Source organism: Drosophila biarmipes, chromosome 3R (assembly GCF_025231255.1).
Source record: "Drosophila biarmipes strain raj3 chromosome 3R, RU_DBia_V1.1, whole genome shotgun sequence".
NCBI classification, from domain to species: Eukaryota; Metazoa; Arthropoda; class Insecta; order Diptera; family Drosophilidae; genus Drosophila; species Drosophila biarmipes.
The window spans coordinates 27033828-27055465 of NC_066616.1; the positions used below are offsets into that span (position 1 = coordinate 27033828).

Consider the following 21638-nt stretch of genomic DNA (forward strand, 5'->3'; position numbering starts at 1 on the left):
CCAACGCTTTTTGCGCCCCCAATTCTGCCCCTCTTCTGGGATATTCTCTCCGAAAATAAATGAAATACAATTAACAACAGCTCAGCGGGGATACGAAGAGAAATTAACAAGAAAATATATTAGATGTCATAGGTGGTTCCATATTTTCTAAACTTTGGAAGAATGTATTTGAAATAGAACAGCTGCTGATTAATTAGGCAATATAATATCAAAAATAAATATTTGCAGGGAACTATAGCTTTTAAATAAAATAGATTAGAAGACCAACTGTTTTATTATACAAGTTTTTTAAACAATTGAATGCAAATATGGGGTAAAGTATAAATTTGAGAAAATATTAGGAAATATTTATCAGTTTGTGTTGAGATCTGCGGAAATGAGGTTCCTAACGATTATTGCGATGTTGTGTGCCCTGGCAGTTTGTGTCCTTTGCGCGGACGAGACAACGCATTCGCCTGGATATTATTGGGATCCTTATTCCTCCTCTTGGGTTCCTAACGAAGACTCCACTACCTCGTATCCTTCTTCTGCGGAAACTACTACAACTGAGACCGCAACTGTGCCACCACCATGTGATGAAAAGATACAAGGACCCTGCGGAAACCTACTCAAGGGTGCCCAGAAGATCTACTTCTTCTACTGAAATTAAACTCAATTTGTCAGCCCACCTTGAATAAATGATTTGGAAAAACCCATTGCCCAAATGCCCCCAAGTAAGCCCCGAAAATAGCGCAGGTGCGCCTTAGCATGCCGTCGAAACTATATAAAGATCAGAGGCCGGTTTAACATCTGGCGCCGAGCAGATAAATGCACTTTACATTCTCACAGCTAAGCATTTAATGGCCTTTTCACTGGCATCCAGCAAAAAGAGACCTTTCGTCGTCTGAATTTATCACAAAATGGCAACGCCTTGTACGCAATATTTCAACCAGAAATTCACATAACATTTAATATACCAAATCTATTATATTTTCGCATATGTATATAATATTTTCTTTAGCTTGTAGTGGGCCATTCGCTTTTGGCCGCCTTATTCATCACTCTTTGTGGATATGTCGTAAATATTTCACCGCACATTTGCCTTTATTGGAGACATTATTTCACATACTTTGGCATTTTCACTTGTTTTCCAACAATTTCCCCTCACTTATGCACAAGTTGCGAAATTTCACTTGCTATATTCTCGTGTATATATAGAAATATGAGCGACACACGCGTCTACATATAGCCCACGGATTGCGTATACGCCGCGTATTCCAAAAAGAAATTTCGAGACCCGCACACGTCCAAGTCAATGCAGCAACTGAAAATCTTTTCGAAAATGCCAAGACACAACCCGCAAGTGAGTGTTTTTCCCGCTTTTCACTTGTTGCTGTTGTTGTGCTTTTCTTAGCTGAATGGCGAGCGCCGAAAGAAATATTTTCAGAATTTCCATGCGCCGTGAGCGATTTCTTTCGACATCTTTCTCGCCTCTGAAAACATGACTAAGTCGACGGCTGTCTGGGTCTACCTGCTTTCAATTTGATCAGCGCGACACGTGTGGCCAGTGGGACACTTTTGTGTCTCCGACATAAATCACAAATCAGGAATCTTTTAGAGGCAGTGGGGTGAATCAGTCGGACATTCCGGCTGTGTGTCTGCACAGCCGCCTGGCAGAGGGCCAAGAATTTCCAATTGCCTCCAGGAGCATTAGAATTATCCATAGTCTATAGTAAATCAACGAATAGCATATCATACTCAAACTGGTTTTTTTTTCGGTGCAAAGTTTTATATTTTATATGGTTTTATGGGAGCAATGAACATATATATACCATTTATATTTTCCTAGAAATTTTTGACAACGATGGTTTAGTATTCTTAGACAAATGAGCGTCCATTATGTTCGATAGATAAAAAGTGAATTTTGGTTTATAAAAATGTTTGTTAAACTGTACCAGCAATCTCTGCGCAAAATTTATAGAGATTTATGCCAGGCTAGAAAACATGTTACGCATTTCACTCGAACATTTTGTATATTTCTCTTGAGTATTTATTGGTTTATAGGCATTTATAGAGTTAATATGGGAGACCAGTTAAAGCACATAACAAATTAAAAAAAAAAAACAAAAAAACGTTTTAAAAAACATTGTTAAGCTAGCAAGTTGTTAAATAAATATATAAAATTAAAATCATTATATAGAAAACAAATTAGAGACAACATTTTTAATGTAAGTTTTTTCTAAGTCAAAGTTTTTCTGTATTATTTAAGAGTATTTATTTATTAGCCATTAATGGTCTGCTGAATGATCTGCGCACACCTGCCATTGCCGCTCATCGTTTGTCGGATCCAGTCGCGGTAGTACATGACATCCATGAATACATCGGGAACCCCCTGGGCACAGGGTACGAAAAAGTTGAGTATACCCACGAGGGTGCCCTGGTGAACCAGGGGCCCACCAGAGTCCCCATGGCAGGCTCCAATGTTGGCCTGTCGATAGGCACACAGGTGGCAGGGACCCAGCTCCAGATCTTCGTAGGCGGAGAGCTGGGACGCGCAGAGCAGGCTGCTGAGATGTTGCTGCTGGACCCGCTGCAACTGGGAGGGCAGACTCCCCGCCGCCGACTGGGATCCCCAGCCTGTAAACACCAGCTCCGAAGTTCCTCGCGGAAAGGAGGAGGTGGGAAGCTTAACCGCCTCAGTCAGGGCATTAAAAACCACACTCTCGTTTAATTTCAGTAGGCCTACATCATTGTGATATCTGGGACTGTCATAGTTGCAGTGCAGGTAGATGGCTTCCGGATAGTAGACTGCACCTGGTTGCGCATAGCGAACTGATCCGGTGGCCACTTGGAGTCTGCTGGCGGGATAGCCCTTGATACATTGACCCGCAGTCAGGATCCAGCGATCCGCAACGATGGCGCCGCCACACAAGTGACTGCCCAAGAGTGTTTGCAACGACACCTGGTACGGGGCATATCCTTCCACCGCATTCTGGCCACCCACTATGAAGTGCTCCTCAGCCAAGAGATCTTTGCACAGTATACCACACAGGAAAATATAGAGAAGGCACCGTGCAAACGCCATGGCTGAAATGCAATCGCAGACTGAACTAGTATGGCTTTACCCTCAGCGATTTTGATTGGCCTGGCCAAAGGTTCCAACAATCGAGTCGAGTAATAAACTGATTTTTTTTATCTGATTCCGATAAATGGTCAAGAATGGCAGAGCCCAGGTCTCCTTAGCTTGGAACCTCATTAGCTGACCAGGCCCGGAACCAAGATGTCGGCAGTGGTTTTGCTTTTAATACTGGGACTGGCAGGATTTTCCTCCACCTCAGCCATACGAATCAAAGGGAACTCCTCGGCAGCAGGGGTTTTCAAGGATCAGCGGGTCATTGGAGGGCAGGTGGCTGAAGAGGGATTCGCTCCCTATCAGATATCTCTGCAAGGCATCTCTGGAGCCCATTCCTGCGGAGGGGCCATTATAGCCGAGAAATTCGTCCTGACAGCCGCCCACTGTGTGGTGAATGCCAACATCCAATGGCTGGTGGTAGTCACTGGGACCAACAAGTACACTCAACCGGGAGGCAGATACTTCCTAGAAGCCATTCATATCCACTGCAACTACGACAGTCCTGCGATGCACAATGACATCGCCATGTTGCAATTAAAGGAGTCAATTGTGTGGAACGAACGCACCCAACCGATTCCCCTGCCCAAGGTGCCCATGCAGCCGGGTGACGAGGTCATCCTCACCGGTTGGGGTTCCACTGTCCTCTGGGGCATCACTCCCATCGATCTGCAGGTTGTATATCTTAAGTACGTGCCCCACAAGGAGTGCCTGGAGCTGCTGAGCTACGATCCGGACTACGATGTGGGCCACATCTGCACCTTTTCGCGTGAGGGAGAGGGATCCTGCCATGGAGACTCTGGTGGTCCGCTGGTCAGCAATGGCTACCTGGTGGGTCTGGTCAACTGGGGATGGCCCTGCGCAACTGGGGTTCCGGTAAGTAATACTTCCTTATCTATTCACCCGAATCTTATTCTCAGAATTCCTTTAATATAACCATGGTTCGTCGGATTTGTATAATACAAAAAACCTTATTACCTACAGAAAAAAAGAATTGTAATCTTTAGATAAAAGGAAAATAATAAAATCCTTTCTCTTTTCCCACCCAAATACAATCGTTTCAGGACGTCCATGCTGGCATAACCTATTACTACGACTGGATACGCAAGGTCATGAGTGGCAATACCAAGTGCACTGGCTACAGCTCTATGGAGGCCTAAAGTTTCCATGTTCGGGGCTATCGTTGTCCATAAAATTGTCCAGTTTATAAGGCCACGATAAATTGGCCCTCGATAAGACGGGGCTAGTTAATAATAAAGTTCTGATAGCGCTGAAGTTGACTTTTAGTGTTCAGTACGTGGCCAAACGTTCGAGATGCAGCTGCTCTACCTTAGCCTTTTGGTCCTCCTGCTCCTGCAGCCCCCGAACTTGTGCCAGTCGAAGCGCTTGTTTGGACCCCACACCACGGGGCTATCGGGTAGGATTAAGGGTGGCGAGGATGCTGAGATTGGGTTTGCACCGTATCAGGTCTCCCTGCAACCCATTGTGGGTTCCCATAACTGCGGCGGTGCCATACTGAACGAACAATGGATCATCACCGCCGGCCACTGTGTGGAGAACTTTATTCCCGCTCTGGTGAACGTCATCACGGGCACGAACAAATGGGCAGAGCCGGGAGCTGTTTACTACACCGAAGAGATCCACATGCACTGCATGTACGACCAGCCCTATATGCACAACGACATCGCCCTGGTGAAGCTCACCCAGAACATCACCTTCAACGAGCTGACCCAGCCCATCGATTTGCCCAATAGACCGGTGCGTTCCGGCGACGAGATCGTCCTAACGGGTTGGGGTGCCCAGGAGCCCTACGCTGGCTCGGTGGAGAACCTGCAGAAGTTGACCCTGGGCTTTGTGCCCCTGGATGAGTGCTACGAGATCTTCAACCAAACCAGCAGCATGGGTGTGGGTCACATCTGCACCTTTTCGCGGGAGGGCGAGGGATCCTGTCACGGCGATTCCGGTGGTCCGCTGGTCAGCAATGGCCACCTGGTGGGCGTGGTCAACTGGGGAAGACCTTGCGGTGTGGGATTCCCCGATGTGCAGGCCAATGTGTACTACTATTTGGACTGGATTCGCAGCAAGATCAGCGGCAATAGCAAGTGCTACTACTAAAGATTTGCTGTTTGGAAAAACGATCAATTTGCTGAAGAGGTTCATTGTCATTAACCAGAACAAATAAAGAAAATCATGAAAAACTTGGTGTATTTCTATGAGGGATTTACGAATTACGCAGGTTCCAAAGCAGTTTCGAAAAAGGTCTTATGTCATATTTCTTTCGTACACTCCCGAAGTGCTTGAATTTGAGAAATCTAAATTATATTGACATTTAATTTTGGATATCTGAATTTTAAATGCTTATGTCTGATAGTTTTTGAGTATAACTCTATACAAAAGAAGACGGAAAGCATCGATGCTAAAAGATAAAAAGTATGAAAAAAATAATCTTTTTAAATATATGGATTTAAAAAATCAGGAATATTGTTATTAGAAATGACTTAAACTTTTTTCGATTTTGAATTTTAAAGTTCTGAATTATTTAAAAGATGTGCAGTTGTATTTTAAAAAATTATTGGTACTTCTATGGTCTAACTTGCCTTTTTATCCATTTATCAAAACATTAGGGTTTTTCTTAATCTTAAATGGCACGCTCTGCTCTCGATTTTTATTTCAACAATAACAAGGAAATATTCAATAGGTCCAGTTATTGAGACATTTTTAAAAATACCTCGGATTGTTAACCTTTTTTTTGCAAGAATAGATGACCAAGTAACTTACTCAAAGAAAAGTATTAAGCCAAGTTTTCCATTTTTCAAATCACAGGCTGGGGTAGTTACTGGCGTAGCAGGAGCAGGTGCTGCAGGGTCCCGACATCGTTTGCCTGATCCAGTCCAGGTAATAATACACGTTGGCGTGGCTGTCCGGAGAGCCGAGGGCGCAGGGATAGCCCCAGTTGACCAGGCCGTAGAGGACGCCCTCGTAGGTCAGCGGACCGCCGGAGTCGCCGTGGCAAGAGCCCTGTCCGCCGGTTGTCAGGGTGCAGACGTGGCAGGGTCCGTTCATGGGATCGTTGTTCAATAGCGCCTGGCAGGTTGGGTAGTCCACATGCGTGAGGTAGGCCTTCTGCAGCACATCGGGTGTGTCGCCCCACAGTTCCGTGGATCCCCAGCCGGTCAGGAGCAACTGCGTGCCATTGGCCAGCGGAGCAGTGGGCAGCTTGGCCGGCTGAGTGTACTCATTGAACTTGATCGTATCGTTAAGCCGGATCAGAGCAATGTCGTTGTGGTACGCGGGACTATTGTAGTTGCAGTTTATCCAATACTCCTCCACAAAGTACAGGGCATCCGGCTCGGCCCAACGCACTGTTCCCGTGGCCACTCTGAGGTAACTGGGGTTATAGCCAGAGACGCAGTGGGCTGCCGTCAGGACATGTCGTTCGTCGATGATGCACCCACCGCAGAGGTGACCGCCGTACATTCCCTGCAGGGATATCTGGTACTTGGCCTCGCCCAATGCCACATCCTCGCCATCGATCACGCGATTCTGGAAGTTGACTCCTCCCGACTTGGCAATCCATGCCAGCTGCTCTTCGCTCAGTTGCGCCGTTCGAATGGCATTGCTGGGATTGTAGCCACTGCAGACCAGAAGGACCACAAGGATCCCGAAAAAACCGGGTTGAACCACCATTATCGTGAGTGCTGTAGTTTCAATGCGCCAATTAAACCTGCATACGGGTCGTGATTTTGCTTTTATACTCGCACAAATCGCTGTTTTATCGTAAGTCTTTGGGTTTTATCGTAAATCGGAATCGGTGTTCAAGCAAGTTGTATCTACGCCATAAAGTCGGGAATCGTAAAATGATATAGACGCACACTGATTATGATTTTGTGCCAGGGCAATCAATGCCAGCGCCGTCATGGGATGGGCATATAACCTGGAAATGGTCATTCCCTGGACATTGGCATTGGATATTATCAAAAGCCAGGGCTGCACCTCTTTAGTTTAATTAAAAATATTAAAAACAATATCTTAAAACTAATGGCTATATTGATAATATATCCTAAAAAAATTGGGAATAATTTACCTAAAATGGAAATCTTATTAGAAAATCATTAAAACCAATCCCACATTTTGCAAAAAAGTTAAGTTAAAGTTATTCTAAGGCCTAGGTGCATATGAACTCCTACGTGACTGGTAAATTTCCCATTTGAAATTCCTCGTCCCCAGCCCTAGCCATTATACCAGTATATCATATCATAATGTGTTAGCAAACAGATCCATAAAAGCATGGTTAATCACACATTTAAAAGCAGCCAATGACCAAATGAGTAAGTGGAATATGCTATCAGCATTGTTTTGATCAATAAATATATTTCACATGTCAATACACATTTTGCAAATACCATCTCATTTTGATCTCTTTTAGTTAACCCGATTCTTGCATCCTGAGCGAGTTCTTCGGATCCATTCCTGGTAGTAAACCGTGTTGGCATGCCTGAAGCGATAGGGAAATGGATTTCTTAATGTTCTTCAATGGTATCCCAGATCTTGAACTTACATATCTGGCATGCCCACACCGCAGGCTCTGCCCCAGTTGACCAGACCCACCAGCTTGCCCTCCCACATCAGAGGTCCTCCCGAGTCGCCGGAGCAGGCACCCTCGCCCTCCCGCGTAAAGGTGCAGATGTGGCCGATGTCGATGCCAGTGTCGTAGTCCCACCTCTCGCGGCACTCCTCGTGATCTATGATGGTTAGGTTGATGGTCTGCAGGTATTGCACAGTGGGAAAACTACTCTCCGGAGCACCCCATCCCGTCAAGGTGACAATGGAACCCGCTGGCGGTTGCTCCCTGCTCAGCTCAACGATCTGGGTGCGATCATTGAACACAATCGATTCGTTGACATGGATCAAGGCTATGTCATTGTTATAGACATAGGGCACATCGTACAGACAGTGGACCAGGGCCTCATCCGGAAATAGGGTCTGTCCCGGAACCAGGCGATCATTGGTGCCCACGATAATCCTCAGATCCTCGATGCTAAAGTCCAGCGCACAATGGCCTGCGGTTAGGATCCACTCTTCGTTGAGGATGACGCCGCTGCAGATGTGGGTTCTCCAGGTGGTCTGAATGGACACCTGATAAGGAGCCACCCCGTCCGCCGCCTCCTGGCCACCCACAATGCGATTGTCCAAAGGTTTACGATCCAAACGCTTGCCTCGCGTGACGTCAATGGAAGTGCCCAGCAGAAGCAGCCCAAACAGCCAAATCAGAGACAAATGGACAGACATCAGCACAAAATAAACTCCGGAGACGAGGGACAATTCCTGGACAGCGCGAATTAATGGCTAGCAATGGAAAATTGTATGACCCAACTGGGCGTTTTTATATGGATTCCCATATAAACCCATTTTATCGCACCCATGCGGGGTTTTTTGTCGCGCCCAACTGACCACTGGCCAGCAAATCTTTATGGCCGCGTGAGGGTATCTTTACGGCCTTAAGGATAAAAAACCCAATCGGCAAAGGCGGAACGTTCAATTGGACCCGTAGGACTATAAAAAACCGGACTGGTGTGACACGGCAAATCTCGGCGCTCTATAAATGCACCGGTCGAAGTTGCTGGTCAGCTCACAATGCCCACGGTCGCAAGGCAATATGTATGATGTGTATGGATCCATTATCGCCCCTGTCCAGACCCATAAATGCCATGTTATCCAAAACTTGACCAGTCGTTGCCGATAAGATCGGCCATATGAAGTGTAATTTTAAGGTGGTCAGTTGGCGGGGTTTTAGTTTCGATTGTACCGTGCATATACTACCATTTGCCATGGGAACCAGGTGGAACTTGACGGCACTGCTGGTCCTAACCCTTGTGGCCACTCTCCAGGGGCCCACGGAGGCCATGAGGATGCGAGGGGAACCAGCGCCGGGCTTGGCCAATGTCAATAAACTTCGCTCCAGCGAAGTCGCCCCCGAAGGTCGCGTGGCTGGGGGCACCACCGCCACGGAGGGCAAGTGGCCCTGGATTACGACCATCCAGAATGTATACTCGTACCACCTGTGCGGTGGCCTCATTCTCGACGAGAATTGGGTGCTCACAGCGGCCAGCTGCGTGGCGGGCTTGAGAACCAGGAACATACTGGTGGTCACCGGAACCTCGGATTGGTGGAACATTTATGCGCCCTACTATACCGTGGACCAGATCCATGTCCACTGCAACTTTGACAAGCCGCTGTATCACAATGACATAGCCCTGTTGCACCTGTCGTCCCCCATTGAGTTCGATGATGTGACCACAAACATAACCCTGGCGGACATTGATGACCTGCAGGAGGGCGACAAGTTGACCTTTGCCGGCTGGGGCAGCACAGAGGCCATGGGCACCTATGGACGGTATTTGCAGGAGGCCTCGGGAACCTATCTTCCCGTAGATTCGTGCCAGGAGAAGCTGCAAAACTACGATGATGTGGATCTGGGTCATGTGTGCGTCCAAATGGAGGCGGGCAAGGGCGCCTGTCATGGCGACACCGGTGGACCGCTTATCGATGAACAGCAACGCCTGGTGGGGATCGGCAATTGGGGCGTGCCCTGCGGTCGCGGCTACCCGGTGAGTCTTGCACCCTATCGGGCAGTACCATGTGTGTTTATTGACCTCTATATTCATTAGGATGTGTATGCGCGAGTCGCCTTCTACCACGATTGGATCCGCACCACCATGAACGGCTGCACAATCGCCTAGTCACTGGCCACCTCTTATCTGTGCACTGAGAGAAAATGGATTTATTCAATTGGCAGTGGATTTCCTATAATGTATATTGGAATAAAATATTGAACATGATTTATTAGATTGGCAATGGATTTCTTTTTATGTGTATAGAAAAAAAAAAATTGAATTTGTTTTATTAAAAATATCAATGGATATATTCATTATATATTGACTACTTAAAATTTGTCCAGATTTTGGGGTGTGAAATTTATAATAGTGTTGTTTAGATATTTTAACCATTTTCAAAAGTTAACAGATATTTAAAAATAAAAGCTAAAAGTTTGAGCTTGATAACTTTTCGACTGGCTAAACTGGATTTTCAGGGGTAGTAGTTTAAGTAGTTTACTTCCTAGTGATATGGCGATATGATATTCAAAACTTGTTAATAGCTTATTGTGTAAATAAATCTGAAAATTAATAAATATTTTCTTGACCAACAAAAAACAAAAACCAAAAAAACTTTAAAAAAAATTTATTTGATGCGCTTTGATTAACAATCTATTTAAGTCAAAAAACAAATAGATCTGGGTTTAACCCTAACTGGAAACTCAGAATTACTACTAAGATAAGCTCGTTGATAACCCAAACAACCGAGACCCAACAAACATTATAAATCTTACGTCTTTGGTTTTTTCCAAGTGTAGGCACAGGTACTCATGATTTGTGTTGGTGATTTAATAAAAATTATGGGATTTTTACGATGGGAGAGTTCTTGGTTTTTGGCTCAGGCTGACCATGATTTAGATTGCACCACCTTAATGGCAGGTCATTAATATCACGCCTGCTATCTTATATCGTATGCTGAATATCGTATATCGAAGGTTAGTTGATTTTCAGCTGCAATTTCGTGCAATTAGTCCAACTTTAGCTGTTCGTCAAAGATGTCTTTTCAAATCAGAACGGTCTTCTCGATCGTCCTCGTCCTGCTGGCGATATCCTTTTCGGAGGCCAGCCTACGTCGTCGCGAAGTTACCTCTGAAACTGCCAGCTCCGCGGATAAGTTTAGCTCCAGAATTATTGGAGGAGAAGTGTCCGATGTCCTGGCAGCTCCCTACCAAGTCTCGCTGCAAAACGGCTATGGGTATTGAACTATAATTTATAAAATCTATGAGATAGTTAAGGAATACCCAGGATTATCTGATCATTTTGTACTAAATGTTATCAAAACTGAAACCCTAAGTGTGCACAGTAAAAAAAAATATCCTTTACAAATTTGTTATTAAAGGAAAGGAAAATTAAATATATTTTTTTATATTTATTTTGAGCATAGTTGAATGGCTAAAGTTGAAATTTTAGATTTTTAGTCGGTTTTTTAAATACGTTACTATATTTAAGACACTGTGAAAATTATGTATTAAAGATAAAAATATTTTGTAACCAATTTCCTTTAATAACTTCCAAATTTGACATTTTTTAAAACGAAAAATTCCGGAATACTTAAAGAAAACGTTTCTACTCTTTTTTTTACAAATAATTGTTTTTATTTATTTATCTTACACCATAACTTTACCCTTTTCTAGCAACCACTTTTGTGGCGGCGTCATCATCGCCGATCAGTGGGTGGTGACCGCGGCCAGCTGCCTGGCTGGATTGCGCAAGAGCAACGTGAAGGTGGTCACCACCACCTACAACAACTGGGGCTTGGCTGGCTGGGAGTACTCCGTGGAGGAGATCGTCTTGCACTGCAACTTCGATAAGCCGATGTACCACAATGACATTGCCCTAATCAAGACCCATGCCCTCTTCGATTACGACGATGTGACGCAGAATATCACCATCCCGCCCTTGCAGGATTTAACCGAGGGTGAGACCCTGACCATGTACGGATATGGAACCACCGATGATGGTGAGTTGTCGTGGGAGCTGCGCCAACTGGATCTGACCTATGTGGCGCCGGAGAAGTGCAACTCCACCTTCGGTGGCACTGCAGATCTGGATGTGGGTCATCTGTGCGCTGTGGGAAAGGTGGGAGCCGGAGCCTGTCATGGCGATACCGGAGGACCCCTTGTGGACGGTCGAGGTCGTCTGGTGGGCGTTGGCAATTGGGGCGTGCCCTGCGGCCACGGATTCCCGGATGTCTTTGCCCGCATAAGCTTCTACTACGCCTGGATTATGTCCACGATCAACGGTTGTGCTATTTCCTAATCAATAAAGTTGGTTAAAACTTGTGGTACGACTTTATCTATCAGATATGGTGTGAAAATATATAACACTGCAGATATTTTCAATCTATTACTATTTTTTAATCAATAAAGTAGAGTATTTTTGTGTTAGTTATCTTGACCTAGATTTTTCCAAAAACATTATTTATTATTATTTTTAATGTTTTTAGAGATAACACCATAAATTATGTCAGAGTCCAATATCCGCTATTTGGGCACTAAATTGCAAGAAAGTGATTAACTTAAAATCTTGATAATCCCCAGACCAGACGTCTCCGTGTTGTTGTAATTTTTTGAAAGATAAGTGAATTGTCAAAGTTTCATTGAAGCCATAAACATCAACAGGTTTTTCAGAAACAGTTTAATACTCTACAAGAGAAGTTTACTTACCTACCCAAAGAAGTCCAAACATGTAGTATTACATTTTATCATAGTTTGTTAAAATCAATCAAATAATCAGGAGACTTAAATTACGTCCCTATGTAAACTATTTTTTAATAAGTCGCTTAATAATGTTTGTCATTGTCCTATCTATAAAGTTATACATTTCTCTAGAACTTGTTTACCCTAAGGGTATGCCAACTTCTGTATCTTTAAGGGGCCTTCAATCATTTCGCAATTATTCCAGCTGTGTTTCGAGTAAACTTCCATTCGATTACGGACCCTATCGATCGACGTCGTCTGAAGATCTCCCTAGCAAATCGAGCTGCGACTAAAGTCCGTACCCCTTGCGTATGAGTAATCTTGGTTTGGTCGTGTGCTCGTTGTCTATCACTCGCAGTCCAAATGGCAGTAGACTTCCCCCTATCAGGCCCCATATATTGGCTATGGTAATTGTCATTATCGAAGCTTCCCCCGAAACTTAGGCGCTTATCGCAAAAAACATATTCGAAAGAAACTCTGGGCGTGATAAGGAGAATTTGCACAGACGTCGGCACTATAAATGCGATTGCAGTGCCGAAAAGCGGGCAAACAGTTTACAAAAGTTGACGACAACACAGCACTCGGAAATATTAAAAATATATAAAAAACAGAAAAGATATCTAAAGCAACATGAAGTGCCTAGTTCTCATAAGTGTTTTGGTGATCCTGTCGCAGTGCTTGGCGAAAAGCATTAAAATCCAGCGGCGTCATCAGCTGAACCATCATTTGGGAGTTGTAAAACCCGAGACTCGTGTGGTCGGAGGAGTGGACTCCCCCAGTGGCTTCGCTCCCTACCAGGTGTCCATTATGAACACCTTTGGCGAGCATGTCTGCGGTGGCAGTATCATCAATGAAGAGTGGATCCTCACCGCCGCCCACTGCCTGGAGTGGCCCATTCAGTACCTGAAGATCATCACCGGCACCCTGGACTATACGAAGCCTGGAGCGGAGTATCTGGTGGATAAGTCGAAAGTCCATTGCAGTCACGACAAGCCGGCCTACCACAATGACATTGCCCTGATTCACACGGCCAAGCCCATCGTTTTCGACGCACTTACCCAACCCATCCGGCTGGCCAGCAAGGGCAGTCTGCCCAAGGCGGGGGATAAGCTCACACTGACCGGCTGGGGCAGCACCAAGACCTGGGGCAGGTATTCCACGCAGCTGCAGAAGATCGATCTGAGGTACATCGAGCACGAGACCTGCGAGTCCAGCGTGCGCAATGCCAACTGGCTGGGCGAGGGCCATGTGTGCACCTACACCCAGGAGGGCGAGGGATCCTGCCATGGCGATTCCGGCGGCCCTCTGGTGGATGCCAACCAAACGCTCGTCGGCGTGGTCAACTGGGGCGAGGCCTGCGCCATTGGCTATCCGGATGTCTTCGGTTCGGTGGCCTACTACCACGACTGGATCGAGGAGATGATGACCGAGGCGGGAACCGCCTGCTAAGGGTCTAAAAGTCACCCAAGGGGGTACAAAAGCCAAAAACCGAACAAAAATAGCGCCAGCCATTTAATGGCTCCTGCCTATTGATCAAATTAGCCCGTAAAGTTTATCACTCAGATATCATGGATATCGTAAATTATTTATGAACAAATAAATGAGCAATTACGCTTCACTTTTAAGTAACAAACTTGTTTGTCTTGTTTTTATTTTATTGGCTGTTTATTTTCACTATTTCTTAAGAGGGACAGCAATCTTTGAGACTCTCTCCGAAAGAAATCCCCCACTTTAGCTGTCTAGATAGTTCCATCTGCCAGTCATTCTTACGATCAATCGTGATATTTATATTCGCTGAACTGAGTCAACAAGCAAGTAAGCGCCAGTTCGGAAGAAGTGGGATATCAGGAAGTTTTGGTTATCAGCCCTCGACTTACTTAATACGAAGATAAGCGGCGCTACTATGATTGGTCATGGAAATAAACTAAACTAACTGAGTAGTTTTCCAGGAGTTTGTGTCTCTTTCTTAAATTTGTAGCCCCACCTACAGAACTATAATTTCCTGATTAAAAAATCCATTTCAGATACAAGAATGAGTATTTAAAGGTTTAATTCCGCACACGTTTCGAAGCTCTTCTTAATGAATAAACACTCTTATCAACCTATTTTAATTCCCTGTTTTGTAAATTCAAGTTTATTTGATAGCCTAAGTCACCCCACTTATCAGCCCAACCTTGTTTTGTTCCAAGTGTTGGCCTAGAATTAAGTGTTCTTCAAGAACTCAGCTGGACTTTTCCAGCCAGGAACGTGTCTAAACTGCCAATTGTTGGAGTGTAAGCCCAAGTCTGCCTATAAGATACATTTCCAGGTGGTGGCAAAGTTCAGTTCTTCAATAGAAAAGCTATCATTATGTGGCTAATCCTACTACCTTTAGTTCTGTACAGTTCTTGCACCTCGAGTCAGGTCCTTTATCCTCCGCAGTACACCAACAATCGCATTGTGGGCGGCGAGGAAGCCCCCGAGGGCATGGCTCCCTACCAGATTTCCCTGCAGGGAGCTGGAAGTGGAGCCCATTCCTGCGGAGGCGCGATCATCGATGAGCGGTGGATTATAACGGCGGCTCACTGTACCAGAGGCAGACATGCGTCGGCTTTTCGAGTCCTCACGGGCACCCAGGACCTGCATCATAATGGTTCCAAGTATTATTATCCCGACAGGATCGTGGAGCACAGCAATTACGCGCCTCGCAAGTATCGCAATGACATAGCCTTGCTGCATCTCAACGAGTCGATTGTGTTCGACAACGCCACCCAGCCGGTGGAACTGGACCATGAGGCCCTGGTTCCCGGCTCCCGGCTGCTCTTAACTGGCTGGGGCACCCTGTCACTGGGCGGAGATGTCCCCGCCCGCCTGCAGAGTCTGGAGGTCAACTATGTGCCCTTCGAGCAGTGTCGAGCGGCCCACGATAATAGCACCCGGGTGGATATTGGCCACGTTTGCACCTTTAACGATAAGGGACGAGGAGCCTGTCACGGCGATTCGGGTGGCCCTTTGGTCCACAACGGCAAACTGGTGGCCCTGGTCAATTGGGGACTGCCCTGTGCTAAGGGTTATCCAGGTAGGAGTGATCTTAGGTGGTGTTTTCTATTATGAATCATGATTTATTGCGTTTTTCAGATGCCCATGCTTCCATTTCTTACTATCATGACTTTATACGCACTCATCTTAGTCTTTCTAGGAAGGGTAGCGCCGATGAGAATACAGAGGAGGTGATAGTTGTCGAGGATTAAGATCTAGAATTGAACTGAGCGTTCTTTAACCTGATAAAGAATTTCTTCAAAGGAACATTCTAGTACATTTTGAAAACATTTTGAACATAAATATACAATCTCTTTGTAATAGTCCAAAGAAGAAAAAGTCATATTACTAACTGATCAAAACAAGCTGAAAATTGACAGTAACAATGTAGCTTTATTTAACAAAAAAATTACCAAAAATCACATTTTTAAACAAACACATGTCAATAAATTTACCAATCTTGGCAAACGGCGAGTTGGCGAATACCTGAGATGAAGTTCCGCAACAATGGCAAGGTTTTGTGGACCTTGGCAAGGGGTTCGGTTAGGCAGCAGATGCGAAATGCGCTCGTGAAGAAAATGCTGATTGCCAGCTTTAGCACCACCAAGGAAGACTCAAACTCGGATCAGCCCAATCTACTAAAGTACCACGTTCTGCCGCTCGAAGAAACCCTGAAAAGGTTTATGACCACAGTTGAGCCACTGCTGACCCCCGAGGAGATGGCCAAGCAGAAGGATATAACTGCCAAGTTCCTGAGGAGGGAAGGCTCCGATTTGCAGAAGCTCCTGCAGGCCGTTGGCAGTAAGGAGAAGAACTGGTTGGCCCACCGCTGGCTCAAAGTGGCCTACCTGCAGTTTCGATCCCCAGTCACCGCCTTTGTGAGTCCCGGCATGACCTTTCCCAGGCAGTGCTTCGAAAACGAGCACGAGTTCGTGGATTACACGTCCAGAGTTATCTTTGGCCTCGGTGAGTTCAATGACATGGTGCATGCCAGGAAAATTCCCATTGTTAAGATGGGCGCACATGAGCTGGACAACAGCCAGTTTGGCAAGGTGTTTGGCACTTGTCGAATACCCAGAAGAACTACCGATGACATTGTCTATAATCCCTGCTCTGATTATGTGGTGGTGATCTACAAGAACCACTTTTACCAACTGAAAATATACGATAAGGAGGGAAAACTTATTATAGCTCCTTGTTTGGCTGTTCAGTTGGAGGACATCATGTCGAAGGAAACCGAACTGGGAGTTCCCTATGGTATTTTGACCACCGACTCGAGGGACAACTGGGCCGAGGCCTATGAACACCTCTCGAATACACCTCGAAACAGGGAAGCCCTGAAGACCATTCAAAATGCCCTATTTACCGTCTCCCTCGATAGGTGCACCTCCTCTAAGGAGGGCAGGGAAGACGAAGAGTTGATCCAATCCCTGATCCATGGCAAAGGAAGTAAAGCCAACAGTGCTAATCGCTGGATGGATAAAACCATTCAATTGGTGGTCAACCCGAATGGAAACGTGGGTTTCACCTACGAACACTCGCCAGCTGAGGGCCAGCCCATCGCCATGATGATGGACTATGTGGTGAAGAAGCTGAAGGATGATCCTAGCTATGGGGAAAGCGGATCGGAGGACTTTACTCCAGCAGAGAAAATAAAGTTCTGTCCGGTTAGCAAATGCGTTGAGCAATGGCTGATGATAGCGCAAAGGAACATTGATAAGCTGGCCTGCGCCCTACAAGTCAAGGTTCTTAGGTTCGAGGGATATGGCAAGGATTTCATTAAAAAACAGCGCCTTGGTCCGGATAGTTTTGTTCAGATCGCCCTGCAGTTGGCCTTCTTTATGATGCACTCTGAGCCAGCTGCGCAATACGAGTCCGCTCACTTGCGTATCTTTGATGGTGGACGAACCGAAACTATACGCTCCTGCTCCAATCAATCCTTGGCCTTCTGCTACGCCATGGATGATCCGTTTTTGCCAGCTCGGGAACGGGCTGACAAGCTCCGTGAGGCGGTGATGTGCCATCAGATGTATGCCAAGCTGGCTCTTCAGGGCAAAGGCGTCGATCGGCACCTGTTTGGTCTAAAACTAATGGCCGTGGAGAATTGCCTGCCCATCCCAGAGTTCTTCACATCGCCGGGGTATGTAAAGTCCAACCACTTCCGCATGTCTACCTCCCAGGTGGCCACGAAATATGATGCCTTCATGGGTTATGGTCCCGCCACGGACGATGGATACTCTTGCTGTTATAATCCTCGAGAGCATGACATTATCTTGGCCATAACTGCGTGGCGCCATTGTCAGGTAACAGATCCATTCAAGTTGGCCAAGTTCCTCAAGCAGTCCTTTACCCAAATGAGGGAGGTTCTAGAAAGCTGTCCAGAATCGGGAGAAAAGCCGCCGCAGCCTAATTGCAAACTTTAAAAGTGTTTTTTGATAGTCCACATTGATTTTAAAATTACTAAAGTATTTGATAATACATTTAATAAGAGATGTTATGTATTATATACAGCTTTGGGTGCCAGTGGGGGGAAATTAGGTATTTCCTTAGAAACACCTACTTGATCCATAAAAGAACTCAAAAATTTTTTTAAACAATTGTATTTCAATATGATTTTTAGTAACAATTGGCCATTACTTAAAGCTAAGAGGTGTTGATGACAGCTAACTAGATCTGGATGTGACGAGCAATGAAGAATACTTAGAACTGGTTCGGCGGCAGATAATGATTGCCGATGGGCGCTCCGCCAGAGTTTCCAGCTCCATTGTCCGCAAAGTGTCCCTCCGACTGCTGCTGCTGCTGCTGCTGCTCCTCCTCGTCCTCCTCTGGCGGATCCAGGGATCCAACTACCGAGGTAATGGGGGCCACGCCCTCGTCTGTGATGGTGGAACTGCCTCCCAGGGTGTCGTACTGCGACTGAATCTGCCGCTGGGCATTCAGGGCCTCCTCGGGAGTGCGGTACTTGATGAAGAACACCTCCGGCTTGTTGATGTGCTGCGGCGTCTCGGCAATGGCATCCTGCAGATCGGAGGCAGTGGTCTTCTTGGCCAGCACATAGACCACGGTCTTCTCCTGCTTGAGGGTCTTGGCCAGGTTGAGAGCAGCCGCACGGTTCGTCTGCGCCGGGGTCTTCACAAACAGCACATTGTAGTGGTTGCGTGGCTGCTGGGCCAACTGGTTGAGTTCGTCCTGGACCTCATCCTCGGACTCCTCCGGCGCCGAGTGGATGAAGAAGTTCTTGGTCACGATGGGCCGCTTGGGAATCCTCACCCGTGGGCGGGCACGTCGCTGCTGCTGGACGGGAGCGGTCTGGAAGTTGACGGGGAAGCCGGTGGGCATGGGGAACGAACCAGAGGTGGGACGAGGAGCAGGCTGCGACTGGAACTGGCCACCGGGAGGCAGGTAGGGCAGTGGCAGAGGAGGCAGCACTGGGTGGGCGGACTGGTGGGACTGGAGCTGCTGCTGCTGCTGGAGCTGCTGGTTCAGCAGGTGCGCCACCACTGGGGGCTGCTGCTGCTGGATGCGGTAGTTGTAGCCCGCCTGGGTCAAGCTGATGTCCGCCTGGCTGAGGCTCAGGCTCAGGGCGCCCATCAGAACCGTCTAAAAGAGAAGTAATCATTATAATCCTCAGTTATCCAGTTGGGTTAGGGTAATCCAAGGGCCAACGCACCACAAATATCTTCATGCTGCCGCTTGGGTGGGTGTCTCTCTGCTGGTTAGCTGTCTTTAGCCGGATGCTCCCTCGCTGTCCGAGTTTCTTATTGCTGTGATGATGGGTCAACTGGGCACCATGGCTTTTATACCAATCCCCGGTCACAACTTGTTTATAATCGGAAACAAATCGTGAAACAGCAGCCAACACAGTTGCAACAGTCAAAGGGGTCATAAAACATTTGTTATGCATGGCGAAGAGATGGTCTCGGATCCATCGGGTTGGGTGGCAAGTGGGCTTTTGTATTAGCTTTACAAGGGGTTCCACAAAAGTCGAGCGAGAGGAAGCCCAAACAATGGGTAATACACTTACGGGGAAAAATCCGCAATCGTTGTAAGCAATCAGTGAAGTTGTAATCTTGTTATTTCTAAAATATACGATCTATTTGATTTATTTTTTGTGTAGGAGCAGATTAAAATGTCTTAGAGAGTTACGTATTATATTTAAAAAATGTACCAACTACATTCTTAGAAGTGATCATGATATCATGATATTAAATGTAGTCTATGTTTCTCTGAAATTTTATTAAGATATCACAGCCACTTCAACATGGTTGCAGGTAAACAAGCAAACCCTCATTTAAATTAACACAAAAGTATTGTTGCTCCTCAATTTTTGCAGATCAGTTGAATGTCGCAGAGCGATATATGTAAATATTGATGACGAAGATAGGCGTCGAGGTTACAAGCCCGACTTAAAATGCACTTTTGTCCATGGGACCATTGTCTATATTTTGTTTTATTGTTCAAAACTTGAGCTATCAAATGGAAATTGAAAATTGTATATTCGGGGACTGCAGCATTTCGCATATATTTTAGTCTGGCCCAAGGTCTAGGTCTTTGTGTCCATTCGATGGGGCGTAAATATTGTCAGCTCTAAATGTGCCAAATTGAGACAAAATGCTCGTATATTTGGTATCGCTGGTCGAACTGAAGAAGTGAAGGTAAATCAACCGATAAAATCGAAAGTAAATCTCATCAATTGGACATGCCCAGCTTCCAGCGGAAATTAGTTGTCATAACAAACACAAAACAGATGCATACGGAATGAGATCAGATATAGGGCCTTATAGGGCTAATTGTCGGGTCTGCTATAATGGGAATGCTGCAACATCAAATCATCATGGAGATAGGAATCTTTTCCAATTTTGACTTATTCACTAACCCCCTTGAGATGCATCTCATTAGCTGGGGGAAATTCTACACACAAATCAAAATAAACAAGCCAAGGGCACCTTGGCCACCAGATGATAAGTTAGCCCACATTTCTAGCGGCTGTTATCTGGCCAAAGCCAAAATGAAAAACAGGTTTTCTACTTTCTCACGCCAATTTCGTGGGCCATGAAAAAAGCAGTGAAATGAAACCGAAACATGGTTTATTTTTTGGCTGCAACCATTTGTTTATGTGCGGGCATTAGAGATGCAAAGATAAATTTCCGCTTGTAATGGGAAACCAAAATTACGTTGTCATTAATTAATAGACCCAAATGCATTAGGATGAAAGTGGCAAACAAAAAATAGAAATATCTTAATGGGAATAAAAATGGAATCCGACCAAAGTGGAGCCCTGTGATTAATGGCTGCCAACTATTGCCGCACTTTGCATATTTTATGCAAAGCGAATAAGTGCCAAAATCCATTGAATGCAAAGCACTCGGTGCACAGATTAGCCAAAGCATAAAAGTGAATGTTGACGGGACACAAATTATGATTTGCGTAACAAAACTATTTTATTTTAATTTATTAATTCACACCATGCGAGATTTTGACATAGACGGCCTTTGTCCACTTCTGTGCATAGTATTAGCAACCGAATCCGACCCCAAGCCCCCGTCCGACCGTAAATCCGCCTCCCAAATCCATCACATCGAATTGATGGGGCGATAAATGCCCCTGCGAGGCCTACCATCCGGTCATAATAAATTCATTTTTAATTATTGGCCTAAAAATGAGTCAAAATTAATTATGGGACACCTTGGGTTCACAACTATTTTGGGACGCCCACAGAAAGCCGAGATAAGACCACCATTTTTATAATAAGCATGTGGAACGAATCGTCTTTTGTCTTTTCTGCTCATAAGCTGACAGTTTTACATGGGCTGTGGCACAAATATTGACAAATGATAGGGATCGATAACCGAAACAACTTAAGTGGATGATTTCCTATAAGTTTCGAGATGGTCAAGCCAACATAATAATTAATAACATCGAAGAAAATGTTAAACATAGTTTTTTTTTTAATTGTTTGTGAATAAAGTGTTGAAAAACAAGAACTTAGCCTTTACCTCATACCCTATTCAAAACAATTAACCACTCTTTATTGACAGTAAACTGTAAACTATTCAATTTATTGATTAGATTTTCGTTTTACTCAAAATTCAGTAGATAATTATTCGATCCGGCTTATGCAACACGCGTGCTATACGAACTCAATCCATCGGTCTCACA

At 45.5% G+C, this 21638-nt stretch overlaps 12 protein-coding genes across 12 annotated transcripts; 8 read left to right on the forward strand and 4 right to left on the reverse strand.

Annotated features, from left to right (window-relative positions):
* The first annotated feature begins 376 nt into the window (after positions 1 to 376).
* On the forward strand, positions 377 to 643 carry LOC108024503 (uncharacterized). Its single transcript, XM_017094450.3, has one exon. It carries the CDS (start codon positions 377 to 379, stop codon positions 641 to 643), a length of 267 nt encoding a protein of 88 aa, XP_016949939.1.
* Positions 644 to 2138: 1495 nt separating this feature from the next.
* Positions 2139 to 3064, reverse strand: LOC108024446 (chymotrypsin-2). Its single transcript, XM_017094362.2, has one exon. It carries the CDS (start codon positions 3062 to 3064, stop codon positions 2261 to 2263), a length of 804 nt encoding a protein of 267 aa, XP_016949851.1. The 3' UTR covers positions 2139 to 2260.
* A 172-nt stretch (positions 3065 to 3236) lies between these two features.
* Positions 3237 to 4442, forward strand: LOC108024839 (chymotrypsin-1). Its single transcript, XM_017094975.3, has 2 exons — positions 3237 to 3985; positions 4174 to 4442. The coding sequence occupies exons 1-2, from the start codon at positions 3260 to 3262 to the stop codon at positions 4267 to 4269; spliced, it is 822 nt and encodes a 273-aa protein (XP_016950464.1). The 5' UTR covers positions 3237 to 3259; the 3' UTR covers positions 4270 to 4442.
* Positions 4374 to 5376, forward strand: LOC108024840 (chymotrypsin-1). Its single transcript, XM_017094976.2, has one exon. It carries the CDS (start codon positions 4424 to 4426, stop codon positions 5222 to 5224), a length of 801 nt encoding a protein of 266 aa, XP_016950465.1. The 5' UTR covers positions 4374 to 4423; the 3' UTR covers positions 5225 to 5376.
* A 359-nt stretch (positions 5377 to 5735) lies between these two features.
* On the reverse strand, positions 5736 to 7346 carry LOC108024349 (chymotrypsin-2). Its single transcript, XM_017094251.2, has 2 exons — positions 7297 to 7346; positions 5736 to 6833 (listed from the first exon to the last, which is right to left on the reverse strand). Exons 1-2 carry the CDS (start codon positions 7344 to 7346, stop codon positions 5927 to 5929), a joined length of 957 nt encoding a protein of 318 aa, XP_016949740.2. The 3' UTR covers positions 5736 to 5926.
* Positions 7347 to 7460: 114 nt separating this feature from the next.
* Positions 7461 to 8458, reverse strand: LOC108024404 (chymotrypsin-2). Its single transcript, XM_017094316.3, has 2 exons — positions 7668 to 8458; positions 7461 to 7604 (listed from the first exon to the last, which is right to left on the reverse strand). Exons 1-2 carry the CDS (start codon positions 8396 to 8398, stop codon positions 7532 to 7534), a joined length of 804 nt encoding a protein of 267 aa, XP_016949805.1. The 5' UTR covers positions 8399 to 8458; the 3' UTR covers positions 7461 to 7531.
* A 440-nt stretch (positions 8459 to 8898) lies between these two features.
* LOC108024358 (chymotrypsin-2) lies at positions 8899 to 9955 on the forward strand. Its single transcript, XM_017094262.3, has 2 exons — positions 8899 to 9717; positions 9778 to 9955. Exons 1-2 carry the CDS (start codon positions 8938 to 8940, stop codon positions 9847 to 9849), a joined length of 852 nt encoding a protein of 283 aa, XP_016949751.1. The 5' UTR covers positions 8899 to 8937; the 3' UTR covers positions 9850 to 9955.
* Positions 9956 to 10750: 795 nt separating this feature from the next.
* On the forward strand, positions 10751 to 12043 carry LOC108024393 (chymotrypsin-2). Its single transcript, XM_017094304.3, has 2 exons — positions 10751 to 10957; positions 11397 to 12043. Exons 1-2 carry the CDS (start codon positions 10758 to 10760, stop codon positions 12019 to 12021), a joined length of 825 nt encoding a protein of 274 aa, XP_016949793.1. The 5' UTR covers positions 10751 to 10757; the 3' UTR covers positions 12022 to 12043.
* Positions 12044 to 12936: 893 nt separating this feature from the next.
* Positions 12937 to 14094, forward strand: LOC108024363 (chymotrypsin-2). The gene has a single exon (XM_017094266.3). The coding sequence runs from the start codon at positions 13092 to 13094 to the stop codon at positions 13908 to 13910; it is 819 nt and encodes a 272-aa protein (XP_016949755.1). The 5' UTR covers positions 12937 to 13091; the 3' UTR covers positions 13911 to 14094.
* A 716-nt stretch (positions 14095 to 14810) lies between these two features.
* On the forward strand, positions 14811 to 15701 carry LOC108024876 (chymotrypsin-2). Its single transcript, XM_017095021.3, has 2 exons — positions 14811 to 15519; positions 15579 to 15701. The coding sequence occupies exons 1-2, from the start codon at positions 14811 to 14813 to the stop codon at positions 15689 to 15691; spliced, it is 822 nt and encodes a 273-aa protein (XP_016950510.1). The 3' UTR covers positions 15692 to 15701.
* A 130-nt stretch (positions 15702 to 15831) lies between these two features.
* Positions 15832 to 17969, forward strand: LOC108024875 (carnitine O-acetyltransferase). The gene has a single exon (XM_017095020.3). The coding sequence runs from the start codon at positions 15971 to 15973 to the stop codon at positions 17900 to 17902; it is 1932 nt and encodes a 643-aa protein (XP_016950509.1). The 5' UTR covers positions 15832 to 15970; the 3' UTR covers positions 17903 to 17969.
* Positions 17970 to 18066: 97 nt separating this feature from the next.
* LOC108024431 (uncharacterized) lies at positions 18067 to 19235 on the reverse strand. The gene is made up of 2 exons (XM_017094349.3): positions 19150 to 19235; positions 18067 to 19079 (listed from the first exon to the last, which is right to left on the reverse strand). The coding sequence occupies exons 1-2, from the start codon at positions 19162 to 19164 to the stop codon at positions 18180 to 18182; spliced, it is 915 nt and encodes a 304-aa protein (XP_016949838.1). The 5' UTR covers positions 19165 to 19235; the 3' UTR covers positions 18067 to 18179.
* Between the last annotated feature and the right edge of the window lie 2403 nt (positions 19236 to 21638).